At 35.3% G+C, this 19,691-nt stretch overlaps 1 protein-coding gene across 5 annotated transcripts in view; it reads right to left on the minus strand.

Moving 5' to 3' along the window:
• MAPK10 (mitogen-activated protein kinase 10) overlaps window positions 1-19,691 on the minus strand; it is a 302,211-nt gene that overhangs the window by 63,399 nt on the left and 219,121 nt on the right. For 4 of the 5 annotated variants that reach the window (XM_036279773.1, XM_036279760.1, XM_036279770.1 and 1 more), the window contains exons 6-9: window positions 15,867-15,925; window positions 14,901-15,039; window positions 14,033-14,198; window positions 11,661-11,732 (exon numbers count right to left, since the gene is read on the minus strand). In XM_036279773.1, coding sequence (XP_036135666.1) covers window positions 11,661-11,732; window positions 14,033-14,198; window positions 14,901-15,039; window positions 15,867-15,925 — 436 coding nt within the window. The remainder of the gene's footprint in view (window positions 1-11,660; window positions 11,733-14,032; window positions 14,199-14,900; window positions 15,040-15,866; window positions 15,926-19,691) is intronic. The other variant, XM_036279780.1, reaches the window with a different exon arrangement.

Genomic DNA, 19,691 nt, shown 5'->3' on the forward strand with positions numbered 1-19,691 from the left:
AAAAGGTCTAATTTGCATTCATCTACTAGAATTCCTACTGATCTGTATTGTAAATTATTCTAGATTGTGTTAATAGTGGAAACATGCAAATCAGTTAATTTTTTATTCTTTTGTATACCATATTTGGAACAAGAAGCTGCCAGCAACCTCAAAAGGAAAGATTTCTTTACAAAACATATTTACTCATTTATAAATATGAATAAATTTCAGGAAGTGATATGCCAGTTAAAGAATGAATGCTTTGAAATATGCTGGCTCAGTTCCATTGACTCCCATCAAAGGAGCACATTTTTAAACAGGAAGCTTCCTTTACAAACATTGTTCCTTTTGTCCTGGCTGGAGTTGCTCAGTGGTTAGAGTGTTGGTCTCCATATGGAGGGTTCGCAGGTTCCACTCCCAATCAAAGGCACGTACCTGGGTTATAGGGTCAATCCTTGCCAGGTTGGGGAGTATTTGGGAGGCAACCAATCAGTGTGTCTCACATCAATGCTTCTCTTTCTCCTCTTCCCCCTCCATTCCATTCTCTCTAAAAATCAATGGAAAAAAAAGTCTTTGGGTGAGGATTAAATAAACAAACAAACAAACAAACATTGTTGCTTTATAATAGTAAGAAATGCTGGCTTTCAAAACAGGATGGTTCAACATGAAATAAACAACATGACAGAGAGTTTATACTTCTGAAACTGTGAATCAAAAGAAACCTAAAATTTAAGGTAAAATTATAATATCTCTCTCCTATTGCCAGTTATCATCCAGAACTTTAACCAGGAAGCTAGGGCAGAGGGTACACAGGGAGGGGCAAATGGGAAAGGGGAGCAAAAACAGAAAGAGAAGTGCAATCTCTCTCTTTAACTACAGTTGGTTACTCACTTGTTCCTATTGAAAAGTCAGAAAGAGAAAGAGGTCATTCTTGGGGGGCGGGGGGCGGATAACCTAGAAGAATAAGGGATGTTGAGGGGGTAGCAAATAGGGAAAGGCATAAAGATAGCAGCACACTGTAACTTTGCTCCACTTACTCTTCAAATTACATGTTGTAATTTGGCAGTGACCTTAAAGAATTCCTCATGAGATTCTTTCCAACGTGAAAATCTCACTCAGGTTCAACTCAAAATTTTCATAGTTTGACTTAACTCCTAAACAGTGATCACTGCAAAGGAATGGTTACAGCTTTGAAGGTGATAAGCATACCCAGAGAAGCAAATTTGTTTTGCTTCCGTTCTAGGAAAGCAAGTGACATGCAAAAGAATCAGGGAAAGATAGAGCAAACAGTTGTGCACCCCTTTATTATCAATGCATATGTAAATCCAGACAACATTTGTCTCACAAGAGGTAGGTATTGTGAGAAGTTTTGATTAAGGGAAAAAGATCTCTGAAAATATATTTGTTTTTGAATTGCAAGTATTCTTATCATACTGTCCAAAGTGATCAAAGTTGCTATTTACAGTGTATCTGTTTTTTATTTATTTACTTTATAGATACTGAGAAAGAGTCAAAAAATAGAGAGAGCTAAAAACTCAGCAAACAGGGTTTTCTCTTACCTGTATCTATTCAAACATTTGGGAAAAGTTTGTTTCAGCCATAAACCTACCTGGGGCTTAGAAAACATCTATTTCCATTTTTTATTTAATGCAAAAACTCTCCTGTATGATATCTCTGACAGATACTCTTTTGGGTTTTTTTTGCTACAGAACCAACTCCAAGGCTTTCTAACTGTGTAACATTGGCCAAATTTCTTCATCTCCCTTCATCTTAATTTCATCCTCAAAAATGTAAGTGATAAATAGTATTTATGTAGAATTTTTAAAAGACTTGAAATAATTATGCCTAATAAAGATCTTTTTTATATTGCCTGGTGCATAGTAAGTCTTTATTAAATATTACTTATGTATCTTCATGAATTAAATATATATTGGAATTATATATTGAAATTATATGTGAAAGGTATATTTTATATTTATATAACATATTACAGCTTTTATATACATAATAAAAAATCTTGCTAATGAGGGAAACTCACCACTCACTAGGCGATCCTTCTCACTATTGAAACCACTCAGAAAGCCATTCCACGTTTTGAATCGCCGTTGACTGTATAACACTTCTCTCCATTATCTAAACAGGAATTAATTACCCTGTTCCCTCATCCAAATAATAATCTTAAAATATGGGAATATAATCTATCATCTCTAACCATTTCTCTCCTAAAACTGGCAAATGCTTACCTTTCAAACTAACATTGCTTAATTTTTTCAGTGTTCTCCCATATGCCTTTAAACAACAATAACAATTGTAAACAGAATTTCAATTACTATGTTGCTCCAGTCTCCATTGGTTCTACATAGTTCTTGGTTTAATAACTGGCATTAATAACTGTGCAGGTCCCAGTTCTCTTTTGTGTGGCTCTGCTGGATACAGATATTCTGAAGTAAAAGGAGCACATTTTGGGAAATTTATCTTCATGTCAGAACCCAAAATAGACTTAATAGATCATAAAGTTTTTGTATAAAAATTATGCAAAGATATAAGCTCTATATCTGAACTGCTGATGAATATGCATTGCATTCCATTTTCTTTATTTTAATATATCTTTTCTAGACGATAACACCCTGGAAACTTTTCCAATTTCCCTTTCACTTGACTCACTATTCAGCATTCCTACAGACAGTCCATGCTTATGACGGCTGAGTATTAAGTCTTGTGCCTGGGAATGACCCACTCCACCATTATGAATTATAGAAGTGGAATATATGCATATAAATTTACATGCATTTTTATATACTCAAGATAGGATTCTTTCTCAAGATAAAGCCATTGCGCCAAATTTTACATTTATCAAGGTGACTGCGTATTTTATGAAATTTTAAAAATATACCAATGAATGCCGACTACAAAAAACCTTATGAGAAATTGGCAAACTCTATCACTGTTGGAAACTGGATTACTGGATTTTGATGTTTATCTAGACAGTGTGATACAATATTTAAGTCTCCATAAGAGTTCTCCGTACACTCACGATACCCAGGTAGAGTCTGGGTGCTCTGTCATTCTGATTCATTACAGTCCCCCTCTCTTCATCAGTATTCCCATGGGCAGAAAGCAGATTCCTTTACAACTTTAACACTCAGAAGCTGGGTCACTTTGCTTAAAACAAATGTTAAGTAATTTTTGGTGCTACCAAAACATGGTTATTAATTTTCTAAGTAAGAAAAAACTCAAGTGTCATATCATTTCTTAGGCATTAGATTATACTAAATTACTTTTAGCCAAGATATACAAATAATATAATGTAGACCCTGGCAGCTTACATCTAAATTTAAAAAGCAATATATTGCTGCTTCTACATTTTGCATAACAGCTGGGATTGTTACTCACAATGAAATATTTTGGGGGATGATGTGAGCGTTGTTCCAGCAACCTGACACGTGTTTCCGTGGCTCTGGAACACGATTTTTAAACCACCCTGCTTTGCTCCTTAACATAATCAGATCTTCATTTGGCATAGGAGGCAGACGATGGGCTTTGTTATATTTTTTTGGATACCTCAGAGTACAAGAGCAAAATTTAATATGGTGTTCTAAAACAAGAACACGATGTTTTTGAAACACTTAACGTTTCAAAAGTGAAAAATGTAACTAGATATTTAACGAAAGCACATTGTTTTACACTTCAATGCAAAACGGAATTAAAAGAGACTGGTGATGTGAATAAATAAACTTGGAAGGTACATATTTTGCACATGTGAACCGAAGTAAGAAAAATAAACAATATCCGTGGGACACAATGCTACATATTCGAATGCCAGGAAATCAAAGGAAGATTTTCTCCTTGAATCTACATATTCAACTTGTTTTTCTTTCTTTGTAACTTATATGGCATCATATTATTAATTTTCAGCTTTATTTATTTTAATGACTTTATATTTTTTATTTGCTTTTTTACAAAACAGGAAAATCAATCGAAACTTACAATGAGGGAGAAAACTTTTAGAAATGTATAGATGAATGAACTTACAAAATATTTCATCATAAAAACATTTGAATAATGTTGTACTGCATCAAATTTTTAAAATTGGCATCATTGAGAATCTACAAAATTCTGCAGCGTATAGAAATAAGTAATTTAAAGAAATTCTAATGTTGAAAAAGCATTTTTCCTTAAACTTTTTATGTTCTGATCAACACATAGTAATGCATGTCTCCCCCACACCAGATTAAACACAAGCTCTCCCTGCATTCCGTGCATCCGCTTACAGAGTGCTCCAGTAAATGGCAAACGATTCGCCTCTTTCCTTGTCCTGTTGTCTAATTTACAGATCATTTGGTTTCTCAGTATTTGAGAGAATTTTTTTTCTTAGGGGGCCTTTTAGTTATTTTCATTTTTTATAGTTTACCTAATTCAATTTGAAGTTTATTTGGGCTAGAGTTTCCCCAAACTAACTTTTTAATATAAAAATTGGAGTTCCTTATCTTTGAAGTTATTTATAGGTATGTATATGTTTGTAAACATCTAATGTTGTCTATATATCAAGTGACTACCATCCCCACAATCCTGTAAAGATAGCCAAAGAAGGTTTCTTACAAAAGTACGTTGACGTGTAGGAGGTAAATCACAGACCTAAGTGAATAGGACTAGAAGCAAGTTACTGGAGCCCTAGTCTCATGTGAGCCCAAGACTTTTTAGAGGGCTGAAGGGATAAGCCCATCGTGGGTATCACCCTTCATGAACTCTGTCCTAAGAGTTAAATTAACCTAGTGCAGTTTAAATGGAATGTCATGAATAAAAAAGCTGTGGTACATATACACAATGGAGTACTATGCAACTGTAAGAAAGAAAGATCTCTTATCCTTTGAGATGACATGAAGGGACCTGGAAAGTATCATCCTAAGTGAAACAAGCGAAGCAGAGAAAGACAAGTATCATATGATCTCACTTATTTGTGGAATATAATGAACATAACAGTCTGAGGAATGGGGTAGTCCCAGAGACGTGGAAGTGGGGTACAGACTGACAATCCCCAGAAGAGGGGGTAGTGGGGGAGAGATAAACTGCAGAACTTATATGCATGTATGCATAACAATGGACATGGACAACAAAGCTGGGGACAGGGTGGGGAGGGAGGGGGAGGTGGGAATCAGTGTGGAAAAAAAGAGAAACATCTGTAACAAAAATAAATTAATTAATAAAAAAATAAAGATCACTCTGTGATTTGAAAAATAAATAAATGGAATGTCACAGTGATGACTAAGGAATGCATTATATTGTTTGCAGTTTTTCCCCCTTAATGTCTCACTTCATTTTTAAAAATGACTCAGTATTCTTTCTATAGAACTGTGGATGAATAGAAACATAATATGCCTTCAAACCTTTCTACATGCATACTTCCAAGAGAAGGGACTTCTGGGGCCCTGGTGGAGCTTTGGCCATGCTAGTGCTTCATGCTTCCTCTTCAAGGCAGCAAGGGGTCGAGGTCCAGCTCCTCAACTTCCTGCCTTTTGTCCCACCCCAGAAGCCTGTTCTCTGTGCCCTCCCTCACTTCCTGCCTCCTTGCTGTCTCTCTCAGAACTCTTTTATGCCTTCTCCTGCCCTCTGGTGGACTCTGATCTGTCCCCTTGGAGAAGGGATTTTCCTCTCACAACCATGTACCCTCCACTTTGCAGATCCCCTCAAAACCCGCAGCGTCCATTCTAGTGATTCCTATCTCACTCAGATTTTCTCAAAATAATAATGAAAGAATAGTAAGCAAATTAATGATGAAAATATATTCTTTTAATCAAATACAGAGAAATAATAAGTAAATCATCTTTATGTTCATGATTATCTGCAATTTGCTTATGGATGTGAAAGAATGACTACTGTGTTTTTACCTCCCAGTTTTATTTAAAGTCAAAATTATATATTGTTTGAGATAAACCTGCATTACCTTATTATTGGGGAACAGAGTCCAACTGTAGTACTGGATTGGTTGCAATATTAGGAAGAAAGCAGTTATTTCAAGGAGGTAAAAGGACTAAGAATATCTATCTGCACTAGAGGGAGATAATCATCTACAACCTCCAAGTCTTGTTTATTTTACTTTGATTGTTCCTAGTTTTCATGTTTGAGCTTAGAAAAGATATGACATTCAATTAATTTGAGAGTGTTTTATTTATTTCTTGCAATATATTTTTGAAAACTCATTTATAGTTTCCTTAACAACTTGGTTCTTTGGCAAGGTTATAGGTATATATCCTTTTCATCCTAACTGAAATTTCTTGTATCTTCAGAGAGAAAGGCAAGAGGTGGTATTTTAGCTGTCCGGCTATCAGCATTAATCAAAGATAATATACTTGAGGTCCAAGGATGGTGTACCTGTTTTTTTTTCATCTTCACCTGAGGACATTTTTTGTTCAGATAGAGTGGGAGGGAGAGAGAGAGAGAAACATCAATGTGAAAGGGACACATGGAGTGGCTGCCACCCGCATGACCAACCAGGGCCAGGGACAAACTGCAACGAGGTACACGCCCTTAGTGGGAACCGAACCCGGGTCTCTCTGGACCACAGGCCGACGCTGTAACCGCTGAGCCAAACTGGCCAGGGTGGTGTACCTGTTTTTAACATCACCCAGGTCCAGAGAACTCTGGCCAAGAACTCCAGATAAAGGAACATTATAAGCCTTCCTTAGAGAAGTTGCTGCCATGTAAAGTAGGACAAAAAAATAAATAAATAAAGTAGAAAGACTATCTAAAAGAAGCAGGCTTAAGGAAACCAGTCCGTAAAAGTATACTGAGCCTTCAGTGATCAGGAATATGGCAAGCTCTGGTTTGTGTTTGAAGTGGATGAGAGGAGTAAGTGTTAGATTGTCCTAAAATAAGACAAAACAATCATCATAAAACTGCTTTACTATGTTTTTTGTTTGTTTTTTTTATCCTCACCCGAGGATATTTTTCCATTTTTTTGTACAGATAGAGTGGGAGGGAGAGAGAGGAAGGAAGAGAGAGAGAGAAACATCGACGTGAAGGGACACATCGAGTGGCTGCCACCCGCACGACCGACCAGGGCCGGGGACAAACTGCAACCGAGGTACATGCCCTTAGCGGAAACCGAACCCGGGTCTCTCCGGACCGCAGGCGGACGCTCTAACCGCTGAGCCAAACTGGCCAGGGCTACTATGTATTTTTATTAAAAGAAAAAAATCTGTCCTGCTGGTGTGACTCAGGGATTGAGCGTCGACCCATGCACCAAGAGGTCACCAGCTCCATTCCCAGTCAGGGCACATGCCCAGGTTGTGGGCTTGATCCCCAGGGGGGGTGTGCAGGAGGCGGCCAATCATTGTTCTTTCTCATCGATGTTTCTATCTCTCTCTCCCTCTCACTTCCTCACTCTCTAAAATCAATAATTAATAAATAAATAAATAAATAAATAAATGTAAGAAAAAAATCTGAATGAAATGTAAAATCACTGATAACTCACATGATATTTGGGTTATTTAAAGAAAACAACTAACCTGGTAGTATAGCTATTGCTCTTTAGCTTGACTTCAGTATAGGCCTAAGACTTTTTAGTATATTATGTCAATATATATGTATGAAATAGGTTTTAATCATAGCACTATAGTGAAAATTGAGTGTGTAATAAATAGTATATAATTTAAAAAACTGTACAATAAATATTAAGTATTTTATAAAGTTTCTTTGGATATTAAAAAGGTATCCAAAGGAATGAAAAAAAGCAAATATATGTGTTTATTTATTTATTTAGCCATCACTTTAATTTAGCAATCAAAATTCCTGTGATATCATTTGAATTATATTTCAATAGTTAAGAAACCTACACAATGTTTGTCAAGTACAGCAAGGTTTAATGTGGGAAAGTAGATAACCCTTTAGACATCAATTACAATTTCATAATATTTTTCAGTTTGCCAAAGTGTTTACTACTTTTTCTTAAAGTTTAGATTAAGAAAGGGAGCATCAAAAAGTTCCATGGAGAGGGAAGAATAATGTTGACTGGGATGATGGAGTATTATCAACCACTTTTTACTTCAGAGAAACTCAATATAAATTACTCTTAATAATTCTAAGTGAAAGTTAAGAGAATTTATCATTGTTTTGTTTTGTTTTTAAGTCTCTGAAGAATGGTGGAAGTAGTCAAGCCATCAATTAGCATATGCCAATCTTTGATTTACTTCTAGTATATGCTAGAATCATTTAAATGCTAAAATATTGGTATGATCTTCTCATGACACATGTGTCTGAGCATCATGGTTTAGTGAAGCCAATTCAATGGTCTGACCTCTTGATTCTTGGTAGAAAGCTATATTCATAAAGGGATAATAATAACCACATAAATATCAATGAAACAATTCCACTTAAAAAGAGAGAGAGAGAGTACATGTAGTTTGTTGTTTAATAGGGATTTCTACGGTTTAGTTTATTTTTTAAATATGGCCATGACTTGCAATATTAAATTAAAATTTTAGTTACAAGTAAAATGAACTAAGGATTTAAATCCAAATTGATATGTTTTTAATAAGATGGCAATTCTAACTCATTTTATCTAGAAATTATTTACCCATATTTAGGTAGAATTTAACTTAAGCACAATGTTTTCCACTATAAATGTCTTTATGTAACTTCCCTGTTTACTTTTAGATCCTCATCCAGGCTCATAACCATAAATGGCCCCAGGCTGTCAAAGACTCATCCTCTCTACAATCATCACATCACGTGTGATAAAGGAATTCAGAATGCAAACCCTATTGCAATATACATTTTGTGTGTTAGGATCATACTTATCAAGGATATATATTTTATGCATTAATTTTTGCACAATTTCAGGTACAAACACTTTTCTGAAATATAAACTAAAAGAAAAAGAAAAAAAAACTCCAAGAGAACAACTTTCTAAGAATAAAGTATTATTAATATGGAACTATTATCTTTGCCTGCTTGTTTTCTGAAGGAGTTGAAAAATGTTTTATTTTCTCATTTTACTGACCTTTAAATTTAAAACTGTTAGAATAAATACAACGCAGCCCTGATAAATGTCTGAAGAGCTACATTAGATCTTAGCGAACCATGCGAATGGAAACTGAAGAAGCTGTGACAATGCCTCATGGACACGAGGCAGTGAGACTTTTGTATTTCACGAACAATGCATGACAGAGATGTGGCTGTGTAACTTCACTTTAAGTACTAATTAAAAAGTTGTGTTTTTTTCCTGGTGGGTGTGGCTCAGTGGATTGAGCATCATCCCATGGATTGAGAGGTCCTGGGTCGATTCCCAGTCAGGGGTCAGGGCACATGCTTGGGTTGCAGGCTCGATCCCCAGGAGAGGGCGTGCAGGAGGCAGTTGATTATGTTTCTCTCTCACATCCATCTTTCTATCTCTCTCTCCTTTCCTCTCTCTCTAAAAAAATGAATACAAACATATCTTTTTTTTTTTTCATCTGAAATGTGTTATATCCTAAAGGAAAAAGCACAAAGGAAAAAAAAATTTCCTACTTTTGCAAGAAATTAGTATATTTAAATATGAATGTGAATTAAAATATTATTCAAATCAATTATATTGGATATATAATTGATCTTCAAAATATAAATAATTAATGTAAAGTAAAATGAAATATTATTTTAATATATAATCAATATAAAAATTATTAATGAGATATTTTACGTGCTTCCTTTTTATATCCTCAAAACCTAGTACGTATTTTGCATGTGTGACATATGTCAATTCAGACTGGCTGTAATTTCAAATGCTGAATGGGCACATGTTGCCGGTGGCTACCTGTTGGACAGTAAAGTTCTAGAAGATGTAATTACTCTTACATTATTACTGGAATTAAGAGAATATCTCATTAATATCCAGCAGAATAACTAAATGCCCAAATAAATGCATGTTGATTGTGTTATTAATTTCTTATTGTGTCTAATTTTCTTTTATTATAGGCCTTTTCTTCTACTTTTATCTTTACTAAATATCAATCATAATCTTTCTTACATAACAAAAGAGTTCTTTTTTTTTTTTTTTTTAAATCCTCACCAGAGGATATTTTTCCATTTTTTGCACAGATAGAGTGGGAGGGAGAGAGAGGAAGAAAGAGAGAGAGAGAGAAACATCGATGTGAAAGGGACACATCGAGTGGCTGCCACCCGCACGACCAACCAGGGCCAGGGACAAACTGCAACCGAGGTACATGCCCTTAGCAGGAACTGAACCCGGGTCTCTCCGGACCGCAGGCGGATGCTCTAACCGCTGAGCCAAACCGGCCAGGGCACAAAAGAGTTCTTTAATAGAGATTTCTTATTAGTCAAATACAATATTTAATAGGGTTATAGACCACGTGTTTATTGTTAATTTCCAAAACCAAGTCATATGTACTAAATATATTAAACTCAATCTTGCATTATTATCATTGTGAAAGTTGTCAATTGTTGTACTTAGATTTCACTATTCTGTAGTAGCAGGGTATTTCTGTATTTAAAAAAGCTATAGTCTCTATTAAATGTTATTATCTATATCTCATAATCACAAATATGTGCCTTTGTCAGAGAGTAAGCTTTTGGTCATTTCAGAAAGACACCAGCTCATTTAATAATGCCAAATCAGAAATATCACTCCAAGAAATTTCTGATGAACTATAGTACAGGACTCAGTGGTAGAACTCAAATCAATGCTGTTTTCTAAAATTCTAAATTTCTCTGGGTCTATTTTGCTCATCAGCTTATTTTGTTCATTATATTCCACAAATAAGTGAGATCATGTGATATTTGTCTTTCTCTGATTGGCTTCTTTCGCTTAGGATAATACTCTCTAGAGACATGGAAGGGGGCACAGACTGACAGACCTCAGAGAAAGGGAGGCAGGAAGAGGTAAACCAAAGAACTTATATGCTTGTATGCATAACCAGTGGGCACAGACAACTATACTGTGGAGATGGGGGTAGGACAGGAATAGGAAGAAGGGCATCAATGAGGAGGAAAGGAGGGGCATGTGTAACAGAATACATAATAAATTTTAAAAATAAATAAAATAAAATTCTTAATCACTTTGGAAAAGTCATTACCTAAGTCACATATCCAAGTCAAGTAAGGAAGGCCTATTTTAAACCCAGCAGAAACCCAGCAATTTGAATAATAGTTATGCTTTATAAATGTAGAAACACATTTTAAGGAGAAAATGCTATAATGACCTATTTAAGACTGGATATAGTATTAAGAGCAATTCAAATCAATGCAGCTAGAGACAAAAGCTTAGGGTGTCAGCAAGGGGAGAAATTACTATGCCTAAGTGTTGCAGAAGCATAAAATCGTTTCAGAAAGCAGATGGAAAATACTTGCAAACAGTGACTTATGTTTTCTAGTTATAATGATAACTATATTTTAGTCGTTTCGGATTTGGTGGCCTTGTTTATTTATGAAAAAAATAACATTGCTACTTTCAATTACAGAAAAGAAAATAATTTAAGAAGAAAAAGCCCATTGAAATTTAATTAAAGCAAATCATTGTGGTAGGTTTTAATAGTGGTCAGATTATAGATATCATCACTTTTTTTAAAAATCACAATTTCACCACTTACCCAACTTTTTGCTTCTATCTTTACTCTCCTGGTAAAACCATTATGTGTTTAAAGGGAGAGAGAACAAGACATGTAAAGCTGCAGCAAAAGGTACAAGGATACAGTCCCTTCCTGGAAAGAGGATTTTGTGGCGAACCATTTCTCCCATAATGCATCCCACAGACCATATATCCACTGGAGCAGGAGAGAGGGAAGTCAAGAACAGGGAGGAGAGTAAAGTTAACTAAGATCATTGATCTCTGAAGGAGGAGGAAAAAGAACAGTTCGATTAGAAGGTACAATTTTTGTTTCCCACCAAAAGTTGGCCAAAGAGGTGAATTAAAACCAGTACTATAATATTACATAACCAATGTCTAATAAAGTTAATTTTTAAAAATTACTTCATGGGTGCCGTAGACTGCCTCTTCAGTGCCATGAAATGGTGACACGGAAAAGCAGCAACTAAACGAAAAGTATCTTCATCAACCTGTAGGGGTGGCTGTCTCTACTTTCTATTCTCTTCAGTTCCGTGAAATACTTTTTTTTTTTTTTTTGGTAAATGCAACCACATCCAAAAATCTAGGAAATGGCTGGAACCGTAGTTTTAAAGCAGTATTTGAATCCCTCGTTTCAGGACTTCATTTTTTTTTTTTTTCCTTTAGAAGTAATTCTTACAAATAAATATCGGTTTTAGTTTCTACTTGAAATCTTTTTTAAAATATGAGATTAATTAGCACATGTTTAAAGAGTCATCTGGAAGTAAAATGAAAAAAGTCTTAAAGGTATTTTAAACATTGTTATATACAAATGTTTCTTTCTCAGTTGCCATACTTGTTAACCAAACATGCTTCACCTTCTCTTCCCAGTCCTTCCCCTCTTCCAGCTAGCTTTTTAGTAAGGACAAAGGGAGCTTGGAAGCAAAAATACGAGGCTGCAACACTCCTTGGGGCAGGAAGGCAGGGTTCGATGCACAGGTTAGCTGGGCATGCCTGATGTGGGGCAAGCGGGTTTTCTGCATGATAACCTTCCTCCCACACGTAAGTGGGAGAACAGCACAAGGGTGCCAGGTGTGGTTTCTCCACAGATCTCGAGAGCCCAGAAGCGAAGGCAGTAACTTGCAACCCTTTCTAGTGAGGAAAGGAGAAGGGATGAGATTATGCACCATTTGTGCAGCAAAGATCTGAAAAGCCGTAATAGGCAAATTCTGACCTCCCCAGCCCCTATAGATCCTTGATTTCTTGACTTTGTAAACTGGTTTCCCTTTGCTTCAAGAAAAGGAACTTGTGAAAAATGTATACAAGTATCTGCTTTTCCAAATAATTTCAATATAGTATTGCATTCGGAAGAGGACTAGATTTGCCTTTTTCAAGTCAAAAGGTAATAGACTTTTTCCATTGTCCACCAAAGTGAAACTGAGCTTCCCCGGAGCTGACTGTTCTCTTCTTCTATACAAATGCACAAGCATTAGCTTTCTTCTAATCTGGACATGCGCACACACAAATTTTAACTTCAGGGCCAGGAAATGCCCATAAAAGTACCTATCCTGCAGCATCTGCATATAAAAATATCATGGTAATAATTTTTATAAAAATGGACTGCTAGGACTAAATAGAATAGAGTGTAAAGTAAGTATGAAAGGTACTTGGTACATATAAAAATTTGAATTTAAAACTATAATTTCTAAACATATTAGAGACGTTATTTTTAATATACTGTATTCTTTGTAAGAGATAGACTTTTCAAAATAATATATTGCAATACTTTCTGATAGGTACCTATACATCCTTCATTTTAATCAGTAAAATCATATTGGAATACATTTTGAAGATTCTTTCTACCTTTCTTTTAAAGTATTCATGAATACTAGGTTTCCTTTATGAAAGCAATAGTACAAAATATTTTCCTCTCTTTATGGTTTTTGGAATTTATAAAAAGTTACTAGGCAATTGCTACCCTACACATTACATATAGAGGAGTTTAAAGTAATAAAGAAACTCTTATACAATTTGAACAATCTGGATTATTCTACATTGCATATTCACTGTGCATTTATGAAGATTCTCGCTCCAAGGATTTGTGTTGTATTTTTGTTTGTCTTTTCCTAGGACATATGAGCCAAATGGATAAATGTAATAAATTCCTTCCTGTTTTCATACTTACTTTGAGCTGAGCTTCAACCCAAATAGCTATTTTTCTCAGTATCTACAGCATGTGTGCTCATTAGTCTCCACCTGACTATTTAATCAGACTCCACTGACAATCCTTTTCAGTTGTAACATTTTAGTGCTTTTCTAGCAAAGCTTACTTCTAAGAAACATTCTTTACATGTTTAATGAGTGAGTCTTCCTAGTAGTATTTTTTTTAACTCTGAATATGAAAGCTGGCAGCCCTATCAAAAATAAGAATTCATATACATGAAAGAGAACATTGGCAATGAGAAACATGTACTCATTTCCTGCACGGTCTCCATAGCTGCTACTCAGAAGCATCCCTACCGTTCTCCTTGTAGCCCATTCCCAGGATGACCTCAGGGGCTCTGTAATAACGTGTCACCACATAAGGGGTCATCATGAAGCTTGTGCCTGCAGTCCTGGCCAGTCCAAAGTCGAGGATTTTCAATGTACAATCAGATTTGACTACAATGTTACTTGGTTTTAAATCCTGACAATAGGAACAAGAGAAGGAGTGAAAAGCCAGCATCATATGGAACAAGGGACTGCCGTCTACTTAGTCAACATGGTAGTCCTGCAATAGCGACCACCACCCCCTCCCCTTACTGCAGGTCCTACACAATGCAAATGATTGCTGCCCCAAAGGAGTTCACAGTTACCTCTCAGATTTTTAAAAATAACCTCAGAAACTTTCTTAAACCCAGAAGAGACTTGTACTATCATTTTTATAAGTTAGGCTCATCTTGGAAAGAATTTTTAGAAAAAAATATATAATTTGTCATCTGTTAGCTTTCTCCTTATGGCAACATAAACCTTTCAGCTTATATTTCATTTCTAGGCCTGACAGCAGAGCAGATCAGGGCAGCTGTCTTTACACTGTCAGAAGCGAACTGTGTAAATGAACTGTCTTATTTCAACAGCACATATGCCTTCTGCCAGTCAAGTGGCTAAAAAACATGAGGCTTCCTCGGAAGCTGACTCTCAATGAGCTGAAACACAATGTTATACAAAATCAACCACAGTGCAGCTGAAGTTTCCTTCTACACGTGAGTGAGCCATGTGCTAATTCTAACACTAAACAAATGAGGAAGGACGGTATACTTAACCAAGCCCCCTACATAAAGAAAATCATCCACAGTTGTTCCTCTTCTCGGAAACATCTTAATTATAATTCTGTAGTAGGTGTTCTTACCCTGTGAATAATTCCAGCAGAGTGAAGGTGCTTGATGCCACACAACATTTGGTATAGAAGGTAAGACATTCGTTCATGGTCTAATTCCATCTGAATCACCTGACACAAGTTGGCATCCATCAGTTCCATTACTAAATAACTGGAAGGTAAATCCATAGTTTAGTTCTAGATTACCTGTGACCTCCTTCAAACCAGTCAGAATCCTCTCCTAAATCTGGAAGTCTTTCTAACTTCCCAGCTCCACAATGGACTGAGTGAAGAATATGAAAAACTTCCAAGTTTTCACGCATGCTACCCATGGTAACGTTACCACTGGTGGCTAATAGAAGGAGCATTTATTAGTGTGTGGTTCCTGCCCATATATTTCCTACTTTCTTCTTGCTCTCACTTTTCCCTGAATTTCCTGAAACGCTTTCCCAAATATTATGATTACACAAAAGAAAAAAAACTCAAAATAGCCTCTTCCATTAAATGCAACACATCTGTATTAAACAAGACAAGGTGCTATGATTCACTTCCTCTCCCCTGCTTATCATCACTATTCTTCCATCATTATTCTTTTTACGCAAAATCAAAGGCATCACAAAAATAAAAATGAATATTAAAGATAATTATTATCAGATCCCTCTTTATTAATATTTCTTAAAGTGAACTGACTCATTCTACATAGGTCATAGAATCAACAATAATAAAAAATACATAGTAAGTACTACCTCTTCCCCGACTGAAACAAGAACAATGGAAAACAGCACAGAGAACCAGAAGACCAGAAAGAAGCAGAAGCCTCTTTCCAGGAAGTAACAGCAGAAACAGACCTCCGTCCTATCACTGGATCCCTTTCATTTGTTGCCAGCTTTTACGTCCCTTTGATCTCTACCAGGGACTTCATCCATTCGAATTTTGTCAATTTCCCTTGAGTCATTGGAGCGCTATGCTCTCCCTTCCTTTGTGAGTTTTGTTACTTACACATCTTGGAACTCCTCCAGCGTTTTCTGGGGTGTGAAGACATTTAATAAACTAATAATCTGGAAAAGAGACAGTGGAAGGGACAGAGGAAAGAGTGAAAGAAAAAGGGAGAGAATGAGTTATTTTAAAAGCATATTTGGACTAGCATTTTTTTCCAACTCAAAGTCACATTCTAGTGCTATGATGGAAAACTGAAAAGTTGGAAAAAAATCTAGAACTGTCTCGCAGAACACAGAAAAATGTACTCAGAAAGGACATATGATCTGTCTTCAGGTTAAAATACAATTAAAACGCTCAAATTCTTCAGCAAAAGGAAGAGTCAGAGAAGATACGTAATTGATACCTGCTTTAGAGTATGGTTCTCCGTGGTAGAATGCAGGGTAATCAAACAACAGAGAAGGAAAGCCAGGTAAGCAAAGTGAGGCAGCAGTGACATACCTGGCAAGATTTAGCAAGGCCATGTGTCTCCTCCAAGTGAACTGGGTGGTCTAATTCAAGGGGAAGTTCTAATTCAAGATATTTTGTGTATTGTTACTTTAGTTTCTTTTGCTTCTATTTCACAATCAAATGTTACTTAAACTAATGTTCCAAATGTTATGTGGGAAAAGGTATATCTTGGATGATATCAATAATGAATTTAGTAGAAAATGTTTGAAAAAAAGGTATCAAAATTGTTTCTTAAATTTTTTGTTTCCTGCTTTATTTTATATATTAGATAGTAAGTAATTTTACTTTGTAGTATAAGTAAATTAAAAAAAAAACTTTGTCATATTTCTCAATAGATTGCATACATAACTCAAAATGTTCTTTCAGCTAAATATTCTGTGCCAATGGGAAGTAAAAATTAAAAATATAGATAACAATCTTCTACTTACAGCATAGATGCAACTATTTCACAAAAACTGGATATGTACAAGCTTAAGATTTAAACATCTTTAAAATATAAATTGATGAATTTCCATAAACTTCATAAGTGGTACAGAAACATATAAATTAATTAAAACAAAATTATTTTAAACATCTAAGAAAAACAATCAATTTTAAGGAATTCTTTTAGTGATTAAGTAGTTTTCATTTGTTGAGGAATTATTAAGAAAAAAATCACAATACCATCCAATATTTTCATATATGGCAATGGTTATAGCATATCCAAAATCCAAGATCATCCCTCCCAAAGCTACCTTATGGTATGGAATATGCATATAAAAATAAAATTGTTTCACTATCTTTAAAGCTTGTCATTCTGTATACTCAGTTATAGTCTATGTTGAAAAATGTCTATATGGTACATCTCTCATTAGAACATATATATAGTGGGTCTGGTTTTCTAGTATTTTATCAGTCTTGGAACATAATTCATTTTGATATTTGTTCAAACAAAACACCAGAGACTAGGTACAGGACACACATATATACAACACAATGTACACAAACAACCCATATCACCTGGTGAATGGACAATCTAGGTGACCCCAATTAATCTAGAAAATAGCATTACAATTTTAAATAAAGTCAAGATTCATTATTTTGAAAGGTAAATCCCTCACCACTACATATTCTTATTTTCCCTTTCCCTATGCCCTTAAAAAAAAAATCACTTTCACCTTCTTTGATTTCCTTTTGAGGATTTCTCCTCTGTTCTTTCTTTGCTACCTTAGGAATTATAATTTCTACTAATAAGCAATTTAAAATCTTGTCTTTAGAAAGAGATCATTACAAGTATTTCTATTTTGGTTGGGCAGTGTCCAGGCAGGACTCTGACTCAGTTCCTCTATTCCAGGATCTTAAAGGGCACGGATGTGAATCAAAGTTTGTCATGGCCCCACAGTCACGCTGGCTACCGCTTCCCAGAATTAAGTACTTGTTTTCTAAATGGATGTTCTTCTCTGCTAGTAAGTTTGTACTGGGGATTACTTCACTGTTTCACTTTACTTTCCACAGCATTAACAGAGTTCTGCGTTCTGATTGCTTTTACTTAATTTACAAATACTAAAGTGAAATTTACACTTGGTTGTAAATGAACAACCTCTCTGTTAACAAGTTCCATAAATTTATTTCCATAAATTTATATACATATGTGCGCGCGCACACACACACACACACACACAAAAGGAGGTAGCAGGTAGGATATCATTTATGATTTATCATTGCAATTTGGAAATTCTATTTAGGTGTCATAAATGTGAACCCCCATCAAGAATGGAGAGTATGATTCCCTCAAATTCCCAAGTAAGTGGGAATTTCTTTACAATATATTTATCGCATATAAGGGCTAGAAGGAGGATTAGAAAATATAAATATATGAAAACACAAACTGCCAAAATTTTCCATATGGTTGCTTCGTTATTGGTACCCGTCCATCATCCATTGCCCCTGGTATTTCTCATTCTTTTTGCTACCATAGAAATAGATTGCATTGGTCATGTGGTTTTTCTTGCTCTTGCCTTTATTTAACATACTGAAAGAACAAATTGTTTCAGTAGAATGACTTTTCTTAGGAATTATCCTTTCCATCATTTCTATGTTCCTTTTTTGAAGTACCATGTTCTTTGCATAGCAAAATTCAAGATGGGTATATATTTCATAAAATTTCCTTTTCTTAGTGAGGCATTTCTTGCTCAACCTATTTAAAACAGTAATCCTACTCTACCCCACACTGACTGGAACATTTTTATCTTCCTTCTTTGCTTTCTTTTACTTAATAGCACGTGTCACCATTTGACATTCCATACGTTTACCTAGCAGTTCTGTAGACTGCCTTCGTCCACTGTTAGAACACAAGCTCCGCATGGGCAGGACCCTGTCTCTGCTATCTCCACTGCTCTGTTGTTAGGATCTACAGTACCTAGATCTAGATCTGGTACATTTTATTTATTCAACAAAGATTTGTCAAATGACTGAATTAAAGAGAAACAATGCCATTGGGCCTGAATCCTCAGATTTGCTTTTCAAATATCCTTCACCTAAATGCTCAGACATTTGCTTCTTCTTAGTGTCATTGATAGACGTGCCTTATGACCGATGCACTTGCTCATGAACCTACACCGAGGATTTCATATATTCTGTGTGATTTTCTTACTTAAGAAAAACTTTGTAAAGAGTTATGATAGTTATTGTTTATACAGTTTTATTATAATTCACAATTAATATAATATTTTGTTACGTAGTTATATGTAATAAATTATATGTACTATATTAGTGATCATTTATTTACTAATATTAGTCATTAATAAAATAATTAATTATCTCCCATTTATCCTTACTAAGAAGAATGAAATCATAGAAAGAACTCTAGAGGCCTTTGTTTAAGGTTGAAGAAGCTTATACTCGGAAGTGAAGAAAGCCCTGTAATGGTGGTACCCTGCTGAGATCCAGGGAGAAACGTTCTTGACAATCCTGTTCAGAAGTGCTTTGCAAATATCTCCCTGCAAAGTCGCCCAACCCTACAAAAATCAAGTTACCAAAGCACAGCGTGTGCACTGAACAGTTGGAGGCCACTGCCAGCCTATCACTAAAAGAAAAAGAAAACAAGACTCTTCATCTGTTAATAATCACATTGAAATTGTAAAGAAATATCGCATATTGCTCTATAGGATATTTGTTAGTTTTTGTTGGTTTGTTTATATTTCGGAAAAGCATGAAGCTCTCTCATTAATTTGGAGCAAAATAACCAAATATGGTTAATGTGGTAACAGGGAAATATCTGTGAAATTCATCCCCTCCATGCTATATGGTTCGTAGATGATTTTTAAGCAGAAAGTTACCGTGAGGACAATGAAATTAAATGTAACATATGGGCGGGATAAACCAACGTAAGAGACAAAT

This window comes from Molossus molossus, unplaced genomic scaffold (assembly GCF_014108415.1).
Source record: "Molossus molossus isolate mMolMol1 unplaced genomic scaffold, mMolMol1.p scaffold_m16_p_1, whole genome shotgun sequence".
Classification (NCBI taxonomy): domain Eukaryota; kingdom Metazoa; phylum Chordata; class Mammalia; order Chiroptera; family Molossidae; genus Molossus; species Molossus molossus.